Source organism: Oncorhynchus mykiss, chromosome 27, assembly GCF_013265735.2.
Source record: "Oncorhynchus mykiss isolate Arlee chromosome 27, USDA_OmykA_1.1, whole genome shotgun sequence".
Classification (NCBI taxonomy): Eukaryota; Metazoa; Chordata; class Actinopteri; order Salmoniformes; family Salmonidae; genus Oncorhynchus; species Oncorhynchus mykiss.
Genome location: NC_048591.1, coordinates 13489902 through 13511227, shown reverse-complemented (window position 1 = coordinate 13511227; position 21326 = coordinate 13489902). Strand labels below are relative to the sequence as shown.

At 46.7% G+C, this 21326-nt stretch overlaps 1 protein-coding gene across 5 annotated transcripts in view; it reads left to right on the top strand.

Annotated features, from left to right (window-relative positions):
- LOC110507606 (MAP/microtubule affinity-regulating kinase 4) overlaps window positions 1–21326 on the top strand; it is a 52924-nt gene that overhangs the window by 16277 nt on the left and 15321 nt on the right. For all 5 annotated transcript variants that reach the window (XM_036965364.1, XM_021587699.2, XM_036965365.1 and 2 more), the window contains exons 2-10: window positions 378–575; window positions 2767–2820; window positions 16434–16482; window positions 17034–17099; window positions 19633–19703; window positions 19959–20015; window positions 20220–20456; window positions 20899–21018; window positions 21138–21237. In XM_036965364.1, the coding sequence (XP_036821259.1) occupies window positions 378–575; window positions 2767–2820; window positions 16434–16482; window positions 17034–17099; window positions 19633–19703; window positions 19959–20015; window positions 20220–20456; window positions 20899–21018; window positions 21138–21237 (952 nt within the window). The remainder of the gene's footprint in view (window positions 1–377; window positions 576–2766; window positions 2821–16433; window positions 16483–17033; window positions 17100–19632; window positions 19704–19958; window positions 20016–20219; window positions 20457–20898; window positions 21019–21137; window positions 21238–21326) is intronic.

The following is a 21326-nucleotide window of genomic DNA, read 5'->3' as shown; positions in this document are numbered from 1 at the left end:
CTGCTAACCCATATGTGTTAATGTGCTAGCTAGCTTGGCGCTACTCAGTATTTACTATCAGCCCAATAGCGTTCTCTAATCCCATCAACAGGTTTTTCTCAACCGACACTGATGCATTACTCATGGCCACTCAACAATCGACATGAACAATTCCATTACACAAAACCATTACAAATGTTGCCTTTGGTAGTTTCAGATGTGTAGACATTTGGGGGTTCTAGATCACCAGAATTTCTTAGATGATGTGTGCTTAAATCAATTGTATGTGTTCTAGAATCATCTATTGGCCCAGAATGTGATTTCACGCCATTGATGTCAAGATGCGATGCAGCTAGATTGTTTTGCATTGTGTTTATGACCCCTGTCTCTTTTCCCAGCATACCTCTCTCTCGACGAGCCGCTCTGAGAAAAGCACCGGTTGGTCGAGCAGATCACTCGGAGCACGATGCCGGAACTCTATCGCCTCATGTTCGGACGAGCAGCCGCACATTGGCAACTACCGTCTGCTCAAGACCATCGGCAAGGGCAACTTCGCCAAGGTCAAGCTGGCCAGGCACATCTTGACGGGCAAAGAGGTGAGACTGGACTGGGCTAGAGGTGTGGATGGGCTAGACTAAGGGGGAGGCTGGACTGGGCTGGTGGTGTGGATGGGCTAGCCTGAGAGGTGAGACTGGGCTGGAGGTGTGGATGGGCTAGACTGAGAGGTGAGGCTGGACTGGGCTGGAGGTGTGGATGGGCTAGACTGAGAGGTGAGACTGGACTGGAGGTGTGGATGGGCTAGACTGAGAGGTGAGGCTGGACTGGGCTGGAGGTGTGGATGGGCTAGACTGAGAGGTGAGGCTGGACTGGGCTGGAGGTGTGGATGGACTAGACTGAGAGGTGAGCCTGGACTGGGCTGGGGGGCTGGGGGTGTGGATGGGCTAGACTGAGAGGTGAGGCTGGACTGGGCTGGAGGTGTGGATGGGCTAGACTGAGGGGTGAGGCTGGGGGGCTGGAGGTGTGGATGGGCTAGACTGAGGGGTGAGGCTGGGGGGCTGGAGGTATGGATGGACTAGACTGAGGGGTGAGACTGGGCTGGGCTGGGGGGCTGGAGGTGTGGATGGGCTAGACTGAGGGGTGAGACTGGGCTGGGGGGCTGGAGGTGTGGATGGGCTAGACTGAGGGGTGAGACTGGGCTGGGGGGCTAGAGGTGTGGATGGGCTAGACGGAGGGGTGAGGCTGGACTGGGCTGGAGGTGTGGATGGGCTAGACTGAGGGGTGAGGCTGGACTGGGCTGGGGGGCTGGAGGTGTGGATGGGCTAGACTGAGGGGTGAGGCTGGACTGGGCTGGGGGGCTGGAGGTGTGGATGGGCTAGACTGAGGGGTAAGGCTGGACTGGGCTGGAGGTGTGGATGGGCTAGACTGAGGGGTGAGGCTGGACTGGGCTGGAGGTGTGGGTGGGCTAGCCTGAGAGGTGAGGCTGGACTGGGCTGGGGGGCTGGAGATGTGGATGGGCTAGACTGAGGGGTGAGGCTGGACTGGGCTGGGGGGCTGGAGGTGTGGATGGGCTAGACTGGGGGGTGAGGCTGGACTGGGCTGGGGGGCTGGAGGTGTGGATGGGCTAGACTGAGAGGTGAGGCTGGACTGGGCTGGAGGTGTGGGTGGGCTAGACTGAGAGGTGAGGCTAGACTGAGGGGTGAGGCTGGACTGGGCTGGGGGGCTGGGGGTGTGGATGGGCTAGACTGAGGGGTGAGCCTGGGCTGGGGGGCTGGGGGTGTGGATGGGCTAGACTGAGGGGTGAGGCTGGACTGGGCTGGGGGGCTGGAGGTGTGGATCGGCTAGACTTGGGGGTGAGGCTGGACTGGGCTGGGGGGCTGGAGGTGTGGATGGGCTAGACTGAGAGGTGAGGCTGGACTGGGCTGGAGGTGTGGGTGGGCTAGACTGAGGGGTGAGGCTGGACTGGGCTGGGGGGCTGGAGGTGTGGATGGGCTAGACTGAGAGGTGAGGCTGGACTGGGCTGGAGGTGTGGGTGGGCTAGACTGAGGGGTGAGGCTGGACTGGGCTGGGGGGCTGGAGGTGTGGATGGGCTAGACTGGGGGGTGAGGCTGGACTGGGCTGGGGGGCTGGAGGTGTGGATGGGCTAGACTGAGAGGTGAGGCTGGACTGGGCTGGAGGTGTGGGTGGGCTAGACTGAGAGGTGAGGCTGGACTGGGCTGGAGGTGTGGATGGGCTAAACTGAGGGGTGAGGCTGGGGTGGAGAAGTGGGTACTTGACTGAAGAATGGGGTTGGGCTGGTAGGAATAGTGCACACGGCCAATGAGGTTTGTAATAGGCCATTTGACTGGCTGGTTGTGGTGAGAGCCTGGAACATATGGGGTGGATGGATGGTCGTTGTAGTTTTAGAGATTATCCCTTTCATTTTGGACAGAACAAGACTGGGTTTGTTCTAGTCTGTCATGACTTTTAAGGCCTGTGTAGTTGTAAACATAATTTAACGTTAGCCCAAGTCATGACCCACGTTTTTAGGTGTATAATTACACAGGATTGCCATAAAGTTCAACCTAATGACATGGAATGGGATCATTTGGAGGGCAGTGTGTAGTGAACCATTACAGTCCTAGTCTCACTCACACTTTGACCGAGACAAATCACGCTGTTCAGCCATTTATGGGGCCATATGACCTGTTGGTTTGTTTTGGAGTTTGAGCTTTGAGATCTACTAATGCTCTTGAATATGTCACTGTTTTGGTATCACTGATCGTAATGATTTGTCTCTCGCCGTTTCAGGTTGCAATAAAGATCATTGACAAAAACCAGCTCAACCCGACCAGCCTACAGAAGGTGAGTGCTGTTGTGTGGTTGTCATGAGAAACAGTTTGGAGATGCAATGATTAAAATTCTTATCCAGCAACGAGGCCTAACAAAGCATGCGACGTCACACAGTTTTGCAAGACACAAACAGCATCAAGAGGCATTGAGAACCATTCTCTTCATGACATTTGAGATAATGATGGTTACCTTGAATGTAACAGCTTGAATGTAACCTTCCTAACGTCATGGTTTTTGTTTTGATATTGACTATATTATGCTGACCTGCACTCTGTCTGCACTCTGTTCCTACACAGCTGATAACTTTCTCACCTAGGCTACTATCTAGGCTAAACAACTAGGCTAATATCAATATACAGTGACAGGAAGTGGACTCCTGTGTGATTGTTTTGGTGGACATTTGGCCAGTGAGATGATGCAATGGCCTAACCTTTGACCTCATTCTAAGTTCTAGGAGGCTTATAGTGTCTGGGATGTTTTGATGGTTTTATTGTGGTACTTGCTATCCAGAATCCTTGGGGTGTCCCTACCCCGTTGAAATTTAAAATGGTTAAGGTTAGTGTTATGGTTGGGGTAAGGCAGGGATTCCCAAACTCGGTCCTTGGGATCCCAAGGGGTGCACGTTTTGGTTTTTGCCCTGGCACTACTCAGCTGATTCAAATAATCAACTAACATCAAGCTTTGATCATTTGAATTGGCTGTGTAGTGTTAGGACAAAAAACTAAAATGTGCACCCCTTGGGCTCCTGAGGACCGAGTTTGGGAAACACTGGGGTAGGTGTCAGGGTTTAGGGTAGGGACAACGAAAGGATCCCGGATTGCACCAATAATTTTGCTGCATACATACCAGGGATTTCAGGGCCAGTTAAAGGGAAGTTCAGGATTTTACCATTTGGATTTGAGATGGTTCCTAACCGTGAAAGTAGTCTATTTCTCAGATATAGGAGAAACTGTTATCCATTGAGGATGTAGCGATTCACATGTGGCACCTTCAGCATTCTAATGCTAAAATGGCTTGCAAAAAAAAACAAATAAAAAGTAATCTACTAGAGACACAACTCTGATCTGGCTATACCTGCTGATTGTTCAGGTTCACCATCAGCAATAGTTTTGGTAGTTTTGCTTTAAACAATCAGTGTATATGGTCATTTCTTTTATATACAGGGTAAAGTTGATAATTTCATAACAAGGACAGCAATCACATGTGCGAGGCGCACTGCATGGCCGAAGCGAGAGGAGAGGAGAGGAGAAGAGAAGATCTCTCCATAAAATCTTCCAAACGGTCAAAACCATTAGATTTTGAGTTGGGGGTGACATCCAAAATTGTGCTATATATTCATTGGCTATGTCATAGCTAATTTGTAAACAATAAATATTGATACATTACTAACTAAAAGACTTAAACTGCAAAAATGACAAGTTAATTAGTAGGTGATGGTGATTTCAGAACCAAAGTGGGGGGACAAAAAACAGTCTACATTTCCCCAATAATCTGATAGTGGTAGTGGGGTGGTCAGGTGCTCATAGACATCATTTACACACCACACAAACACACATTCTCACACATTCTCTAATCGCACCCAATCGTTTCAAACCAAAACATGTCGTTCCTGGATCGTAGTCCATGTATTTAGATGCGTATTGAATCTTCTTAAAAGGGAAATATGCACATCCCTATAATCCATAGTTCTGTTTTCTCTAAACAGCCATTACAAACTTCAGCTAGCTTTAGCCACCACTAGCTACAAATCCATGGGAGTGATGGGGCAATGATTTTGGAACATTGACAACTATGCAATGATAATGTTGCTGTCCATAGGCCTACATGATAGAGAGAACTGTAGGAAGGTGCTGCTGTATCATGTGTTGCCCCTCAGTGGAACTAAGTGGATTTCTATTTAAGCATGGAGCGATGCACATAACTGTCCAGTGTGCTCAGAGATCATGGGCAGACGGAGCCTATGTATAGATACATTGCATAGAGAAGCTGTAATCAGATTAGTATGCTGGCCCGACCTCGTATGACTGTAGTAGGCTTTCTTCAGACAAAACCAATGGAGGACAGAGACATATATTGAATTGTGTATGTATGTCCCTCCTCATTTTGAGGCAATTGAACAGCAGACCTGAGCTTGGTTTGACCACACATCATACAGGCTTATTCCCATGGTGCGTCCCTTTTGTACCCTATTCCCTAAAGTGCATTCGGAAAGTATTCAGACTTTTTCCACATTTTGTTACATTACAGCCTTATTCTAAAATGGATTAAAAAATAAATAATCCTCATCAATCTACACATAATATCTCATAATGACAAAGCGAAAAGTTTTTTTTTAAAATGTATTAAAAATAAAAGACAGAAATACCTTATTTACATAAGTATTCATACTCGAAATTGAGCTCCGGTGCATCCTGTTTCCATTGATCATCCTTGAGATGTTTCTACTACTTGATGGGAGTTGACCTGTGGTGAATTCAATTGATTAGACATAATTTAGAAAGGCACACACCTGTCTATATAAGGTCCCACAGTTGACAATACATGTCCTTTGCAAAAAACAAAGCCATGAGGACGAAGGAATTGTCTGTAGAGCTCCGAGACAGGATTGTGTCAAGGCACAGACCTGGAGAAAGGTACCAAAAATGTCTGCAGCATTGAAGGTCCCCAAGAACACAGTGGGCTCCATCATTCTTAAATGGAAGAAGTTTGGAACCACCGAGACTCCTCCTAGAGCTGGCCACCTGGCCAAACTAAGCAATCGGGGGAGAAGCGCCTTGGTCAGGGAGGTGACCAACAACCCAATGGTCACTCTGACAGAGCTCCAGAGTTCCTCTGTGGAAATGGGAGAACCTTCCAGAAGGACAACCATCTCTGCAGCACTCCACCAATCAGGCCTTTATGGTAGAGCGGCCAGACGGAAGCCACTCCTCAGTAAAAGGCACATGACAGCCCGCTTGGAGTTTGTCAAAAGGCACCTAAAGGACTCAGACCATGAGAAACAAGATTCTCTGGTCTGATGAAACTAAGATTGAACTCTTTGGCCTGAATGCTAAGGGTCAAGTCTGCTCCAGAGTAATCAGGACCACAGACTAGGGCGAAGTTTCACCTTCCAACAGGACAACGACCCTAAGCACACAGCCAAGACAACGCAGAATGGCTTTGGGACAGGTCTCTGACTGTCCTTAAGTGACCCAGGCATAGCCCGGACTTGAACCCGATCAAACATCTCTGGAGAGACCTGAAAATAGCTGTGCAGTGATGCTCCCCATCCAACCTGACAGAACTTGAGAGGATCTGCAGAGAAGAATGGGAGAAACTCCCCAAATCAAGGTGTGCCAAGCTTGTAGCATCATACCCAAGAAAGCTTGAGGCTGTAATCCATGCCAAAGGTGTTTCGACAAAGTACTGAGTAAAGAGTCTGAATACTTATGTGAATGGGATATTTCATTTTTTATTTTTAAGAAATTTGCAAACATTTCTAAACAGTTTTTGCTTTGTCTTTATGGAGTATTGTGTTTAGATTTGATGAGGGAAAACACCGATTTAATCCATTTTAGAATAAGGCTGTAACGTAACAACATGTGGAAAAAATTGAAGGGGTCTGAATGCTTTCCGAATGCACTGTATAGTGCACTATATAGGGAATAGGGTGCCAATTGAGACGCAACTCCAGTCACTGATGCAGATGACATCACACTCATGCTTCCCTGTTGCTGGGCAAACATGTTTTGATCAACCATCTTCTCACAGACTTCTGACGAGGTGATCTTTGTCTGTTGCACATATTCGGACCAAACCGTCATCTGTTGACCAAACTTTAGCCTCGTTGTGCTTCCACCCTGTCAGCACAACAGGAGCAGGCTCTTACTTAGGACAATTTAATCCATTTAAAACACACAGCTATCGATTGTGGCTCTGTGTAAGGTATTATTGGTCAGCCGCGGATACAGATATGGCTGGCACCAGCCACTGCAAATTATACTGTTCACAATTAGTTAGCTACTATCGCTTTGCAGACATCCTGTAAGGTTAACATATTTGTAGACTTTTTGTTGCAAGAAACTCCTGTCTTCAAGTTTTCAGTGATCAAGTGGCCACCATAGGGTTAAATAGGTTTCGATTAGCATATCCATTTCAAAGTAGTTATATACTGTAGCCATTGATTCCTGAAGAATTTATCTTATAAATGCCGGCTGGTCCATGTATGCGTCCCAAATGGCACCCTGTTCCCTATATAGTGCACAACTTTTGTTGGGAATAGAGGGCCAATAACAATGCACCCCCAGCGTTGAGTGGTTGCCTGGTGGGGACTGGGGATGGATGCAGGCAGGGAGGGAGGGAGGGGGACAGGGGCAGTTTGTGATCTCTGCATGCTGAGGTACACTGGTGGATGGATACTGCTGCAGTAGCGCAACGGGCAGACAGTTGTCCTGTCAGCACTATTCTCCTCCCATTCAGGACACACTAGACCAGAGCACCAGATGACTCTCTCTCTCTCTCTCTCTCTCTCTCTATCGCGTTTTGCAACACTCCCCTGTCCCACCCTGTCGTTTTTTCGCCCTCCCGCTCTCATCGCACACTCTGACCTCCTCTCTATTAGTCACCTGCCCCACTTTATTCCTACTTTATTTATTGTCTCTATTCTTCTCTCATCGCCTCTCTTCAGGCGATGCAGGGTAACCACAGATGTACTCTCTGGTGTCTCTCTGGAGGCTGGGGCCCCACAGTAGCTAGCGTCCCACATCCAAGTGGCGGCAGGTGATTTAAGGGCCCAGGCTCCGCCCCCTCCCAGCCAGCTGCCATGCTGCAGTACTCTTGGGGTAATCTGGTTGCATTTTGCAGGCTTTAATCTGACAGTGACAGCAGGGCTGTAGCAGCAATGCTCCATGTTGGCCCACCGCCCCCCAAACTCACTCACTCTCCCTCTAATCCCATTTGTGGCTGCATGGGGGATCCCCGGCAGCTAACACACACACACACAGTGTATTTTCCCAGCAGCTTCAGCATGGTCCACAGAGCCATGAGCAGGACAGACACTTGCACCCATCCTTTAACAAGCGCTCCATGTATCTGAAACAACCCCAACCACTTACAAACCCATGCCTATCTCATATCCCTAAATACTAACCCCCCATGTCTCATCTACCTCTCCCCTTTCAACCTCCCACCCCCTAATGTCTCCTTCTTACTCCACCCCTCACTCTACCTCTCACTCATTCCCCGTCCCAACCTCTGACCTATTCCACACCAGGCCCTTTAACTTTAAACCCCGATATCCATCTCTCAGTGATAGGCCTCCACCTCCATGTCTCCACCCACCCCATCCTTCACGTCACTTCTGTCCCTCACACCTCACCCACCCTTCAGCCTCTCTGTACCCCCATTCACCTCATCTTCCATCTCTCTCTCTGGTCTTTATTTATTTTATTTAACCTTTATCTGGATGATGTCAAGATTTTCTCAAGCTTCATCATGAGCGTGTGTGTGTGTGTGTGGGGGGGGGGGGGGGGGGGGGGGGGGGGTGTAATCCTTGACCATGTAGGGCCCCTTCAAGAGTCTGGTGCTACTTTAAGAACCAAAAGGGATTCGGGAGGCAGCCATCCGGCGCTGGGAGAGGGATGCAGGCAGGGACGAGGCGGGAGGGGTTGTTATCCCTCTATCAGGCCCCTTCAGTTAGGAGCAGCATTCAAGACAGACGAACAATGGGGACAGCCGAACCTAGAGGGAGTGGGGGCATCCAGGGGGCCAGGGTACTGGAGCTGGGATCCTGAGAAAGCAAGCGACCATGAGATGAGGCAGAACCAAAGAGCACAGACAGAGTGTGTGTGTGTGTGTGTGTGTTGTAGAGAAAGGGATATTTTATTTGTATTTATTTTATTTATTTAACCAGGCAAGTCAGTTAAGATGAAATTCTTATTTACAATGACGGCCTACCCCGGCCAAACCCAGACGACGCTGGGCCAATTGTGCACCGCATTATGGGACTCCCAATCACGGCCGGATGTGATGCAGCCTAGAATCGAACCAGGTACTGCAGTGACGCCTCTAGCACTGAGATGCAGTGCCTTAGACCGCTGCGCCACTCGAGATAAGGACGCTGCGCCACTCGAGATAAGGACGCTGCCAGACAGTATGTTTGTGTATCAGAGGGTAGTGTGTATCATTAAGATATTAAAGGAATGAATACAGAGGGGGGCGGGATATTTCCCCACACTGTTGAAGGATGATGGGAAGAGAGGTTTTCATTCTGTTCTTCCAGGGGTCAGAATATGTGCAGTAATTCAGTTTATGAATTGCTGCCCATAGGGTGTGTCCCAAATGGCACCCTATTCCCTTCAGAAAGTATTCATGCCCCTTGACTTTTTCCACACTTTGTTGTGTTACAGCCTGAATTTAAAATGGATTCAATTGAGATTTGGTGTCACTGGCCTAAACACAATACCCCATAATGTCAGAGTGGGTTTTATGTTTTTCAAAATTGTTACAAATTAATAAAAATATGAAAAACTGAAATGTCTGGAGTCAATAATTATTCAACCCCTTTGTTATTGCAAGCCTAAATAAGTTCAGGAGTAAACGTTTGCTTAACAAGTCACGTAATAAGTTGCATGGACAGTGCAATAACAGTGTTTAACATGATTTTTGAATGACTACCTCATCTCTGTACCCCAGACAATTATCTGTAAGATCTTTTAGTCGAGCAGTGAATTTCATACATATATTCAACCACAAAGACCAGGGAGGTATTCCAATACCTCACGAAGAAGGGCACCTATTGGTAGATGAAAAAAAGAAAGGCTGGCATTTAATATCCCTTTGAGCATATTGAAGTTATTAGTTACACTTTGGATGGTGTATCAATACACCCAGACAGACACAGGCGTCCTTCCTAACTCAGTTGTCGGAGAGGAAGGAAATCGCTTAGCGATTTTACCGTGAGGCCAATGGTGACTTTTAAACTGAGGATGGATCAGCAACATTGTAGTTACTACACAATACCAACCTAATTGACAGAGTGAAAAAAAAGGAAGCCTCTACAGAATAAAATATTCCAAAACATGTATCCTGTTTGCAACAAGGCACTATAGTAAAACTGAATTTAAAAAATGTGGCATAGACATTAACTTTGTCCTGAATAGAATGTTATGTTATGTTTGGGGCAAATCCAATTCAACACATCACTGAGTACCACTCTTCATATTTTCAAGCATGGTGGTGGCTGCATCATGTTATGGGTATGATTGTCATCGTTGTCATTGTCATTTGTTTTGTGGATAAAAATCAACTGAATAGAGCTAAGCACCGGCAAAACACCAGAGGAAACCTGGTTCAGTCTGCTTTCCAACAGACACTGGGAGACAACTTCACCTTTCAGCAGGACAATAACCTAAAACACAAGGCCAAATATACACTGGAGTTGCTTACCAAGACGACATTGAATGTTCCTGGGTGGCCTAGTTACAGTTTTGACTTAAATTGGATTGAAAATCTATGGCAAGACTTGAAAATGACCATCTAGCAACAACCAACTTGACAGCTTGAATAATATAAAAATGATGTGCAAGTATTGCAAAATCCAGCTTTGCAAAGCTCTTAGAGACTTACCAGAAAGACGCACAGTTGTAATTGATGACTATTGATTCTAACATGTATTGACTCGGGGGTGTGAATACTTATGTAAATGGGATAGTTCTGTGTTTCATTTTCAATAAATTAGCAAACATTTCTGAAAACATGTTTTAACTTTTTCATTATGGGATATTGGGTGTAGATAGGTGAGGGGAAAAAGTCAATTTAATCTGTTTAGAATTCAGTCTGTAACACAACAAAATGTGGAATAAGTCAAAGGGTATGAAAACTTTCTGAAAGCACTGTAGTACACTACTTTTGACCAGAGCTCTACGGGAATAGGGTGCCATTTTGGGATGCAGACATGGACTGTGGTGTCTTTTCTGTTTGGGATCTATTGATTGTTGTTGCTACCCTTTACAGGAAACAATTGAAATCCGTTGCTGTAGTTCTGGATAGTCATGTGACTTGAATGAGTTTAAAGGCTTCTTGCCAAACAAGGTTGTACTACCTCATGCTCTGTGTAGATTTTAATCTGTCTGTAAGGGGTGCGTAACTGGTGGCAGGGAAGTCAGACGCAGGAGAGCAGAACCAGGTAATAGCCGGAGCAGTTTAATAGCAAAACCAACGGCATAAAGAAATAACCAACATGGGTACAAAACCTGACGCCCACCAGGTAACATGTGCACAAGGACTTACAACAAACAATTCCACACAAAGACATGGGGGGGGGGAACAGAGGGTTAAACACACAACAATTAATGAGGGAAATGAAAACCAGGTGTGTAGGAAAACAAGACAAAACAAATGGAAAATGAAAAGTGGATCGACGATGGCTAGAAGACCGGTGACGCCGAACGTCGCCAGAACAAGGAGAGGAACCGACTTCGGTGGAAGTCGTGACAGTCAGCTTCTCAGTGTTACAGTTACATTATAGGACATCTAGTCCTAAACTATGGTCAAATAATCTATATAATAAGCTGAAATAAACTATTGCTTATTATTACCGTCCGTGAATCATCCAAACACTTAAATGAAAAGTGAATCTAAGTGTGTGCGATCTTAAACTGAAGGTATATTTTATGGTTGTGATTCAGCCTGGAATCAAACCAGGGTCTGTAGTCACGCCTCTAGCACTGAGATGCAGTGCCTTAGACCGCAGTGCCACTCGGGAGCCTACAGGTGCTTCCATCCGGATTTGGGTTTGCCCTGTGTAGCACCCACATGCATTGAGGGTAGATTGGGTTCAAAGTTCAAACACACATTGGTGACTGTATATGGCCAAATTGGTATAGCAGTGTATAGATTGGGTTCAAAGTTCAAACACACATTGGTGACTGTATATGGCCAAATTGGTATAGCAGTGTATACCAATTTGGCCATATACAGTCACCAATGTGTGTTTGAACTTTGAACCCAATCTACCCTCAATGCATGTGGGTGCTACACAGGGCAAACCCAAATCCGGATGGAAGCACCTGTAGGCTCCCGAGTGGCACTGCGGTCTAAGGCACTGCATCTCAGTGCTAGAGGCGTGACTACAGACCCTGGTTTGATTCCAGGCTGAATCACAACCGGCCGTGATTGGGAGTCCCATAGGGTGGCGCACAATTGGCCTAGCGTCGTCTGGGTTAGCCCGGGGTAGGCCGTCATTGTAAATAAGAATTTGTTCTTAACTGACTTGCCTACTTAAATAAAGATTAAATACATTTTAAAAATTGTCCTGGCCCCTAGGCACCGCTCACCTGAGCCCTGGCCCCTGGGGCTGCTGGCCAGACAGATGTTGTTGATGCATTATTGGTTCACAAGACACCTTGGAAACCAGACAGTCCCAACCAGGCCCATTGTATTCTCAGGCCCTTCCTTCCAAAGTGACTGTGTGGTTTTAGATGGGCTTGTAACAAGGTCTCTGTTGAGGGGCCATGTTGACAACAGCAGGGGCCTTGGAACGCCCCTCACCACAGTGTCCAACATGAATGGCCTCTCCTCTGCATAATCACACCCCCTTTCCCAGAGGAGCAGCCTGGGTCCCACAGGGACATTAAGGGGGGCTGGGGTGTGTGGGGAGAGGTTTAGAGCAGGGACAGAGGGGTGGAGGGGTATTCTATTGGTGGGGTTGGGGTTAGAGACAGTAGGCTGTGGCACTTGCATCAGATGTTATTGTTTATGCAGGGAGAGAGGGAACAGTCATTCATGGGCGACGGCTGGGTTGGCTGTTGGCGTGGATAGACGTCTCTTTCAGAGAAAGAGGAGGTTATTCAGTCGCTCTGCTGAGTCATTTCAGAGGGGAGCCTGTGTGTTCCGTTTATCTCTCTTGCTCGCTTTCTCTCTGGCTCTCTCTCTGGTCACATGACAGTGTGGTCAAGGGGAGGAGGTGTGTGCTTGTGTGTGACTGTACGTGCGCAATGTGGTTGTGTAAAATATTTGTTGAAGCAATTTGCAAAAATGTCTGTGTGTGGGTATAGCGAGTGTATATGTGTGTGTCCTGTGCAGGCATACTTTGCCTGTGTGTGTGTATGCGACTGTGCGTGTGATTGTTCAGGCGAGAGCTCGGACACAAGGCCTGGATTAAATGGTCTGAGTGAGGCCCGCGGGGACGCGGCCCAGACAAAAACACAGCCTTGTGTTCAACAACTGCCTGTGTCCACCACTGACTGACCCCCCCCCCCCCCCCCCCCCCCAGTAACCTCGACTCACAATGACACATAGAGAGAACGAGAGAGAGAGAGACAACTTAGTAAACTGCTTTGAGAGAGAGACAACTTAGTAAACTGCTTTGAGAGAGAGAGACAACTTAGTAAACTGCTTTGAGAGAGAGAGACAACTTAGTAAACTGCTTTGTGCAAATCCACATGCAAAACAGGAGAAAAACCAGAGGGAGCTCAGAGTTGATTAATTCTGCCTGGTTGTTCTATCTCTGTTTTCTGCTTCAGAGCGAGAGCGGCTTCCGGTGTGACGGACAGGGTGGGAGGGAGGAGGGAGGGAGGACTGCATTAGACAGACGCATACTGTCGATGGGCTGTCCCACCCCCTGGCCTGTCGTGCTGAGGGTGGCAGGCAAGACAGGGCAGAGGTGGGTTGGGGTGGAGTAACTCCCCTGGGAAGATACTGGCCTGGGGATGGGACAAGGACTAGAGAGTCTGGCTTTGGTACCGGGGTTGGTATGGCAACAGTGACGTAGGGCCACTCCAAGGGAATGGACCAGGAAGTCATTTATGGGCGTGCGAGAGAGGGAGAAAGTGCTAGATAGAAGGGAGGGGGATATGACTGAAGAGAGAAAGAGCAAGGAGGCGGCGGGGGAGGAGAGGAGAGACGGGCTTATCTGATTATTATCTTTAGAGCTCAGGTGAACAGCTGATGCGCTCTGTTCTTTTCAATTCAATTACAGACAGTCTCAAGGGATGTGGGACTGTGTTTGATTTGGATGGTATGTTCACGCATGGAGATGCATCATGTCATTTAAATGATAATATGACATCCCCTCGGTGGGGTGTGAATGTATACTTTGTGGCACTCACAGTAGCTCTGGTCCACATTAGCAGCACTATTGTGTAACATGTCTGCTTCACACAGGCTGATTCTCTCAGACGGGCCACATGCCCACCAGCAGATTCATGGGGGCGTCCAGCTGCCCTGCACAGCCATCTAATAACTTTGCCATTGAAAATAACCGTCTAATAACTTTGGCTTTGACAATTGATAACAAGGGAATCAGTGAGTCAGATTTGCCGAACATGGTTTCTCAGATGTTTTTTTCCCCTGTACGGTGTTTCATCTCACTAGCCTATATCCTACAGTCATGTATCACTAGCCTATATCCTACAGTCATGTATCACTAGCCTATATCCTACAGTCATGTATCACTAGCCTATATCCTACAGTCATGTATCACTAGCCTATATCCTACAGTCATGTATCACTAGCCTATATCCTACAGTCATGTATCACTAGCCTATATCCTACAGTCATGTATCACTAGCCTATATCCTACAGTCATGTATCACTAGCCTATATCCTACAGTCATGTATCACTAGCCTATATCCTACAGTCATGTATCACTAGCCTATATCCTAGAGTCATGTATCACTAGCCTATAGTCCACTGTATATTTCTTGGGTTTTGATAAATATTTACATTCAGTGCAGGGTCCTGGATACAAATGCACAAGACATTGGTACAACAACACTAAACTAGCCCTCTACCTGAAGTTGAACTTGGTAAACAAAAGTGGGTCTGTGGACACCGCCTGCTTTTTTTAAATTATGTGGCGCAGCGACAAACTGATCAACATCTTGTGTTGCGTCACATACTGTGTTTTTTTGTAAACATGTCTCCATACTGGTTGAGGCAGGTCACTTTGCAGTGCAACAGCACGAAAGGGAGAGCATGGCTACTGTTTCCGACGATAGGAGCTATATTGAGTTTGTCCTCAGGACAATGGGGGCCATAGAATACCAGGAATCTGTTTGGTAATGTCCATGCTGCAGGTCGGCTCATCCAGTCGCCTCAAGCAACACGCATTGTTATGGCATCCTCAATGTATTATTACATCACACCAGGAAGTAGACAGCTATGCTTACATTATGCTATGATGGAACTTTCCCCCGCAAGTAACACCACAAACAATCTATGTTCATATTGTTTTTTTAAACTTCTCCTCCCCCTGGCCATATCCCTAGATATTCTTCCTCGTATTATTTATACGAGCGTAATTTAAATCATTGAATCAGGACACTGTACACCAACGAGCCCAGCTCCGTTCTGTTTGTGCATGTTTATTTGAGACGTGAGTCATTTGCTTGCACAGTCACTGAGGCATACACATTTCAATCGTTCCCAGTTTCCTTCTCTCTGTTTCCCTCTGTCCTCAAGGCAACCCAAAATATATAGATAATCCTAGCAACTTTACTCTTGCCAATTCCGTGTGCAGATATCTTGTTTGAAAGCTGCCGTCGAAGGCCGGAATCACAGGATCGAGCATAGGGGGGCTGAGAAAGAGGCATGGTGAGACGCAGCTCCCTGTGTTTTGGAAGAATGGGCTCGAACTTCTAAGGAAGCTGGTCGCCTTCTCACACAACCATCAGCGCATTCCAGCCATTGTGTGTGTTTCTTTCCCTATCCTTCCTGTCTTTCTCCCTTACTCTCTTTCCTCCTCTTGCTTCCACTCACACTAATACAATAGGAAATGTAACTTTGTGTCTGTCTCTATTTCTGTCTTTATTGAAGTATCCACAAACCTAGCCCACAGTCGCTCACTCATTCCCTTTTACGTGGTCAGAGCAAGCCGATGCCTCGTCACCCAGTCTCAACATATACAGTTGAAAGAGAGGACTCTCTGTGCTGGTGCACACACACACTATAATTATCCCCAAGATGCCGTCAGCTCTCCCAGTTCCCCCACTTACAGCAGATGTCAAAACCAGGAAAGGAGGCTTGTGAACTTGTTCGAGGGAGGGCCGTGTGTGTGTGGGAATATAGTGGGTGTGAGACAGTGTGTATATACGATTGTGTGTCACCTCATAACCGCAGGGCATTGAATCACACACAGCGGCGGCAGACAGTGCCCGTGCTGCACCACCGTTGCAGCAACAATGTGATGTGGTGTCTCCACCATTTCTAGAATTAGAAGAGGCTAAAAGCAGCAGCACCTCCTGTGGGGAGGGAGGCTCTGTCGAGGGAGAGAGATACTCTGTCTAGTCAGGCTGTCCCTGGAGTGGTCCTCTCTCTAATTAGCAGAAAGCTAGCAAGTGTTGGAGGGGGAGGTGCGTCCATTTTCCGAGAAGCAGCTGAGCTTCATTATGAATGAATAAATGAGTGACAGTGGTGGAGGCGGGCTAACCTCCTCCTATCCGCCTGTCTGATGTTCAGTTCTTATATTGTGAATCAGGGATTGTGATCATCCCCCACTTTCTTGCCTATCTTCATATGCACTATAATATATATATATACCTGTATATCAGTGTGACTGTGAAGAGTTCCAATTCTGGGGCAAAAAATACTTGAATAATGAAATAACATTCTTTTAACTCGCTTCTGCTCTCTCTCTTTCCTCCAGCTCTTCAGAGAGGTACGGATCATGAAAGGCCTCAACCACCCAAATATCGGTAAGTGCCTCGGCTACACTAATCTCCCCAGCTTCCAGGGTGTAGCGCCGCAGGGCATACCCCACCCTAGAACATCATCAGCCTAACAGCCATCCTCACGCAATGTTCCCCTTTACTGTCAAAACAGATGCTGAGCAGGAGTCAGGACATGTGATATGTACAATAGTCCCCCACTGAGCTCAAAATGATCCTCCTTTCCAGGGGACTCACTCACTCACCCAGACCCCATCGCGCTGCCCCTGTAATGGCCAGAGGGTGTGTCCCAAATAGCACCATATTCCCTATGCGCCCTGGTCAAACATAGTGCACTATAAAGGCAATAGGGTGCAGTCGCTCATGTAAAGCCAGGACAGTAGACTACCTCCATTTATTATAAAGCACACAGTCACATTTAATACTGAATGCAGCTGAACCATAAACTGCTGTACCGTACTGTTGGCATTTACAGCACATCTCCCTTCTCTAAGGAACACACAGTCAATCACTTTGTGCATTATGAACTGTGTGTGTTTGTTTGTGCCACTATACTGAGTTGTCTGTGTGTGTTACAGTGCAGCTGTTTGAGGTGATCGAGACAGAGAATACGCTCTATCTGATAATGGAGTACGCCAGTGGGGGTGAGCAGAGTACCTCCCCTCAATCAGTATCCCTCTATTTCTCTCTCTCATCTGTTTTCTATCCACCCCGCCCTCACGCTTTCCCTCTCCCCGGTACCTCTGACCCATCGATTGTCTTTTGACCGCCCTCCTCCCTCCCTCTGCACTGTCATTGTCTCTCCCTTTCCTTCATGATCACTTTCTCCCTCTCCACCCCCCCTCCTTCTCTAATCCTCACTCCCCTCGGGTGTCCATTTTTCCTCCCATTCTGTTTCTTGCCAAATAAGGAGCTAATAGCCAAGCATGTGCCCCCTCCTGATCTCAACCTCACTGCTTTTCTCCCAGTGGATGTGCCCTCTAGCATGAAGCACTTACTGTTTATAAACACAACACACACACTCATGCACTCATTCACTCTCTTTCAACTCTCTCACACACCACCACCACATATTCCCAAATACATGCATGGGTCACAGACATGTAGACATGCCCATGCATCCGTCACATCAATAAGGTATCCAGATGTGACAGTGGCTCCCTGTACTTCATAACTTCTCTCTCTCTCGTTCTATCACCCTTTGCCTCTTTCTTTCTTTCCCTTTCTCTACCGCCCTATCCATTTTTCTCTCTGCCTCTCTCTCTCGCTTTTTCACTTGCTCTTTCTCTCTTCTCTCGTTGCCCCTCACTTTCTCTTTATTTCTCTCTATCTCTGCCTCTCTCTCCCCCTCCATCTCTCTCTCTGTCATCATCTTCCTCTCACTCCTCTCATCTCTTCGTTAGCCGGTCAATAATCACTCAGTAAATGACCCAAAGTCAACCATAGGGCCAGGGATCAGTGAGATGAATGAGGCCCTAAAGGCTCCATGATGAAGATACTGATCCCAGATCAGGCTCAATTTAATAATCCATCTCACTTATGATACTACAGCTGTGCATGCTCTCCTATGTTTTAGGGGGTGCTGTACTACTATGGCTGACCCTGTAAAGCAACACATTTCACTGCACCTATCCGGTTTATGTTACAATTAAGCATATTTTGAAATATTTGTTTTATGTTCTCCTTAATTCTTACATTGTAATTTCTCTGGTATATTGTGGCATAATGCCGTCATCGCACACACACTCACACACTCACTCACTCACTTACTGAGTGGCTCATAGAAATACAATATCATTATAGTATAACTCTTCTAAACACACCAAATATACAGTAGGGGTGTGCGGATCAGCTGTTTGTTCACCTGCACCGGCCTGCAATTTCTAATAACCCATCCGCAACCGCCCGACTACATGTCGTAAAGTGTAGATCTGAGGTTCACACCCGACCCTAATCCGCAAATATAACAAATGTGCTACACAGTCAGAGATAGTGGAACAAAACATTTTTTTATAGGCATATGTTCATTTCCAACATTTTTGCAGGCTATTTGTTAGTCAATGTCTGTCAACTTCTATAATTAGATAAATGTCGATACTCATTACTTGTTGCCCTGGAAGACTAAATAAACCCTGCTCACCAGAATAACGTCATAAATTGATAGAATGGATGCTTCAATCTAGTTGACATTGGTAAGGTTTTCTCTATCATCTCTGCTTCACTCGCCGGGAGAAAATGCAATGAATTAAATGTTTTAAAAAGGGATTTCCAAATGACATCAGTTTAACCGGATTTAAGAAAATGTAAAGCTGTGAAACTCCCCTACATGTTTCTGATAAGATTGCAGTAAAGAGTGAAACTTTACAGATGGCCCCTAACTGCGAATGCATTCTTTCAAGATACTGAAATAAATCAATCATATTCTAGAGTCAAAATGTACATTTGGTGTATCATTTCACTGTAAGTAATGCTTAATTCTGCAAGATTTCATGTTATATTTGAGAGGTTATAGATCTAAATTCAGTGTCCAGATTTCAAGCTACGATTCCATTTAACCCACCTGAACAGTAGTTCCCTTGATGGGCCATTTGGAAGTCCCCGTCTTGTGACTGTTGAATTTGTATAGCGCCTCACAATCATCACACATAACATAACACTGCTATCATCTTACCACTTCACCAAATCTTTCCCCAACATTAGACTACTGTTCTGTCCCTCCCTTCGATTTATTTTCAACTTTCCATTTTGCAGCTTTTCTCTTATCGAATTAAACTCCAGCATTGTCCTTTTTGCCTCTGTGGATCGAAGTTAACTTTTTCTGCCTAAGTTCCCAAAAGCATTTGGCAATTGGCGTGTATTCTGCGAGCATAAAGTTAGGCCCTAAAGCTCAATCTGCACACTAACGGCAGATAAAAGTAATGAAAGAAAAACCTTATTGTAGCCTCCAGATATATGAATTGCGCAAGAATGATACATTTATGAATGCATCATTTTCTCTTTATTCAACACGGCCACCACCCACCCTTCCTTCATTTCATGACCATTAACCATCTCGGCCCGCGGATATAAGTCACAGATATACGGTATAAGTGCCTCAATTACAGACGATTCAATCAGACAAGGTGTTGTAAGCCTGCTCCTCTGTCTGTTGATGTGGTTTGTCTCTCTGTCCCCCAGGTGAAGTGTTTGATTACCTCGTGTCCCATGGGAGAATGAAAGAGAAAGAGGCGCGGGCCAAATTCCGCCAGGTGAGACGCGACCAAAAATGTATAATCGTAACAAAACCCGGTGAATGGTGCTGAGTTGGCCTGTATTACATTGCAAGCATTACTGTAAGCTTGTATGTGTCCGTGTCTGTGTTGGGCATTTTTACTGTGACTTGTCTCACTCCCCTTCTTTCTCTCTCTCTCTCTCCCGCTCTCGCTCTCTCTCTCTCTCTGTCTCTCGCGCTCTCCGATCCCCCCTCTCCCTCTCCCTCTACATATATCTATATCTATATCTAGATTGTGTCTGCTGTACACTACTGTCACCTGAAGAACATTGTTCACAGGGATCTTAAAGTACGTGACCGGTTCAGACCTGATGACTTGGGCTCCTTTTCATTGTCCAAAATGACAACCACTCATTGATATTATATATCAATTCATTAACATATGTGAAACACTGATCATCACATTCCTGAAATGAGCATACAACCTCAGCCTGAATTGAACAGACTTTCAGTCCTTAAAGCTGCACTCGGTTATCTTCACCTGTCCCTGCAGGCGGAGAACCTCTTGCTGGATGCCGACTCCAACATCAAGATTGCAGACTTTGGCTTCAGTAATGAGTTCACCATGGGCAACAAGCTGGACACGTTCTGTGGCTCCCCTCCCTATGCCGCACCAGAGCTGTTCCAGGGGAAGAAGTACGACGGGCCTGAGGTGGACATCTGGAGCCTGGGGGTCATCCTCTACACTCTGGTCAGCGGATCGCTGCCCTTCGACGGGCAGAACCTCAAGGCAAGGCCTCCCGCAGCGCAGCCAAATGGCCTTGGCTTTGTCTGAGTTTCAAATGGCTCTCTATTCCCTACATAGGGCACTACTTTTGACCTGGGCTCATATGGTGTGGTCAAAAGTTGTGCACTATATAGAGAATCGGGTGCCTTTTGGGACGCAGACTGTGTCACTGAGGTGTCAATGTCAAGACGGCGTGTGTCTGGTTTGGATGTGATTTAGTTGATGCATTATGTGATGTTTTTGCTTACTAATGCTTTCTGTGGTCCTGAAGGGTTTTGTGCTGATTAGTTCATGTTCACATTTTATTTTCATGTTCAGTTGATCAAGAGAAGGGACACGTTGTCTTTTAGTCCATTTGCCATTAATATGTCTTGTGTTTTGTGTAACGTTTTATAACGTTATGTGCACGTTTTGTGTAACGTTATCTGTATGTGTTGTTCCCCAGGAGCTGCGGGAGCGTGTTCTGCGAGGGAAGTACCGCGTGCCTTTCTACATGTCCACCGACTGCGAGGGCATCCTGCGCAGGTTCCTGGTGCTCAACCCCACCAAACGCTGCACCCTGGAGGTGAGGAGGGCAACTGCAGGCGCCACTCAGACATACAGTACACGCAAGCACACTCTCACAAATCCACACACACCCTGTTTGTGGCGTCTTTAACACATCGTTTTATCCCTCCTCATTAGCAAATCATGAACGACAAGTGGATTAACTCTGGCTACGACGGAGAAGAACTGAAGCCTCATATAGAGCCCCTGGAGGACCATAATGATGCCAGCCGCATCGGTGAAGTACCCCCCTCTCTAACTCCCCTCTACTCCCTACCTACGTATTGTATGCCTCCCAAATGGCACCGTTTTTCATATTTTGTTCAC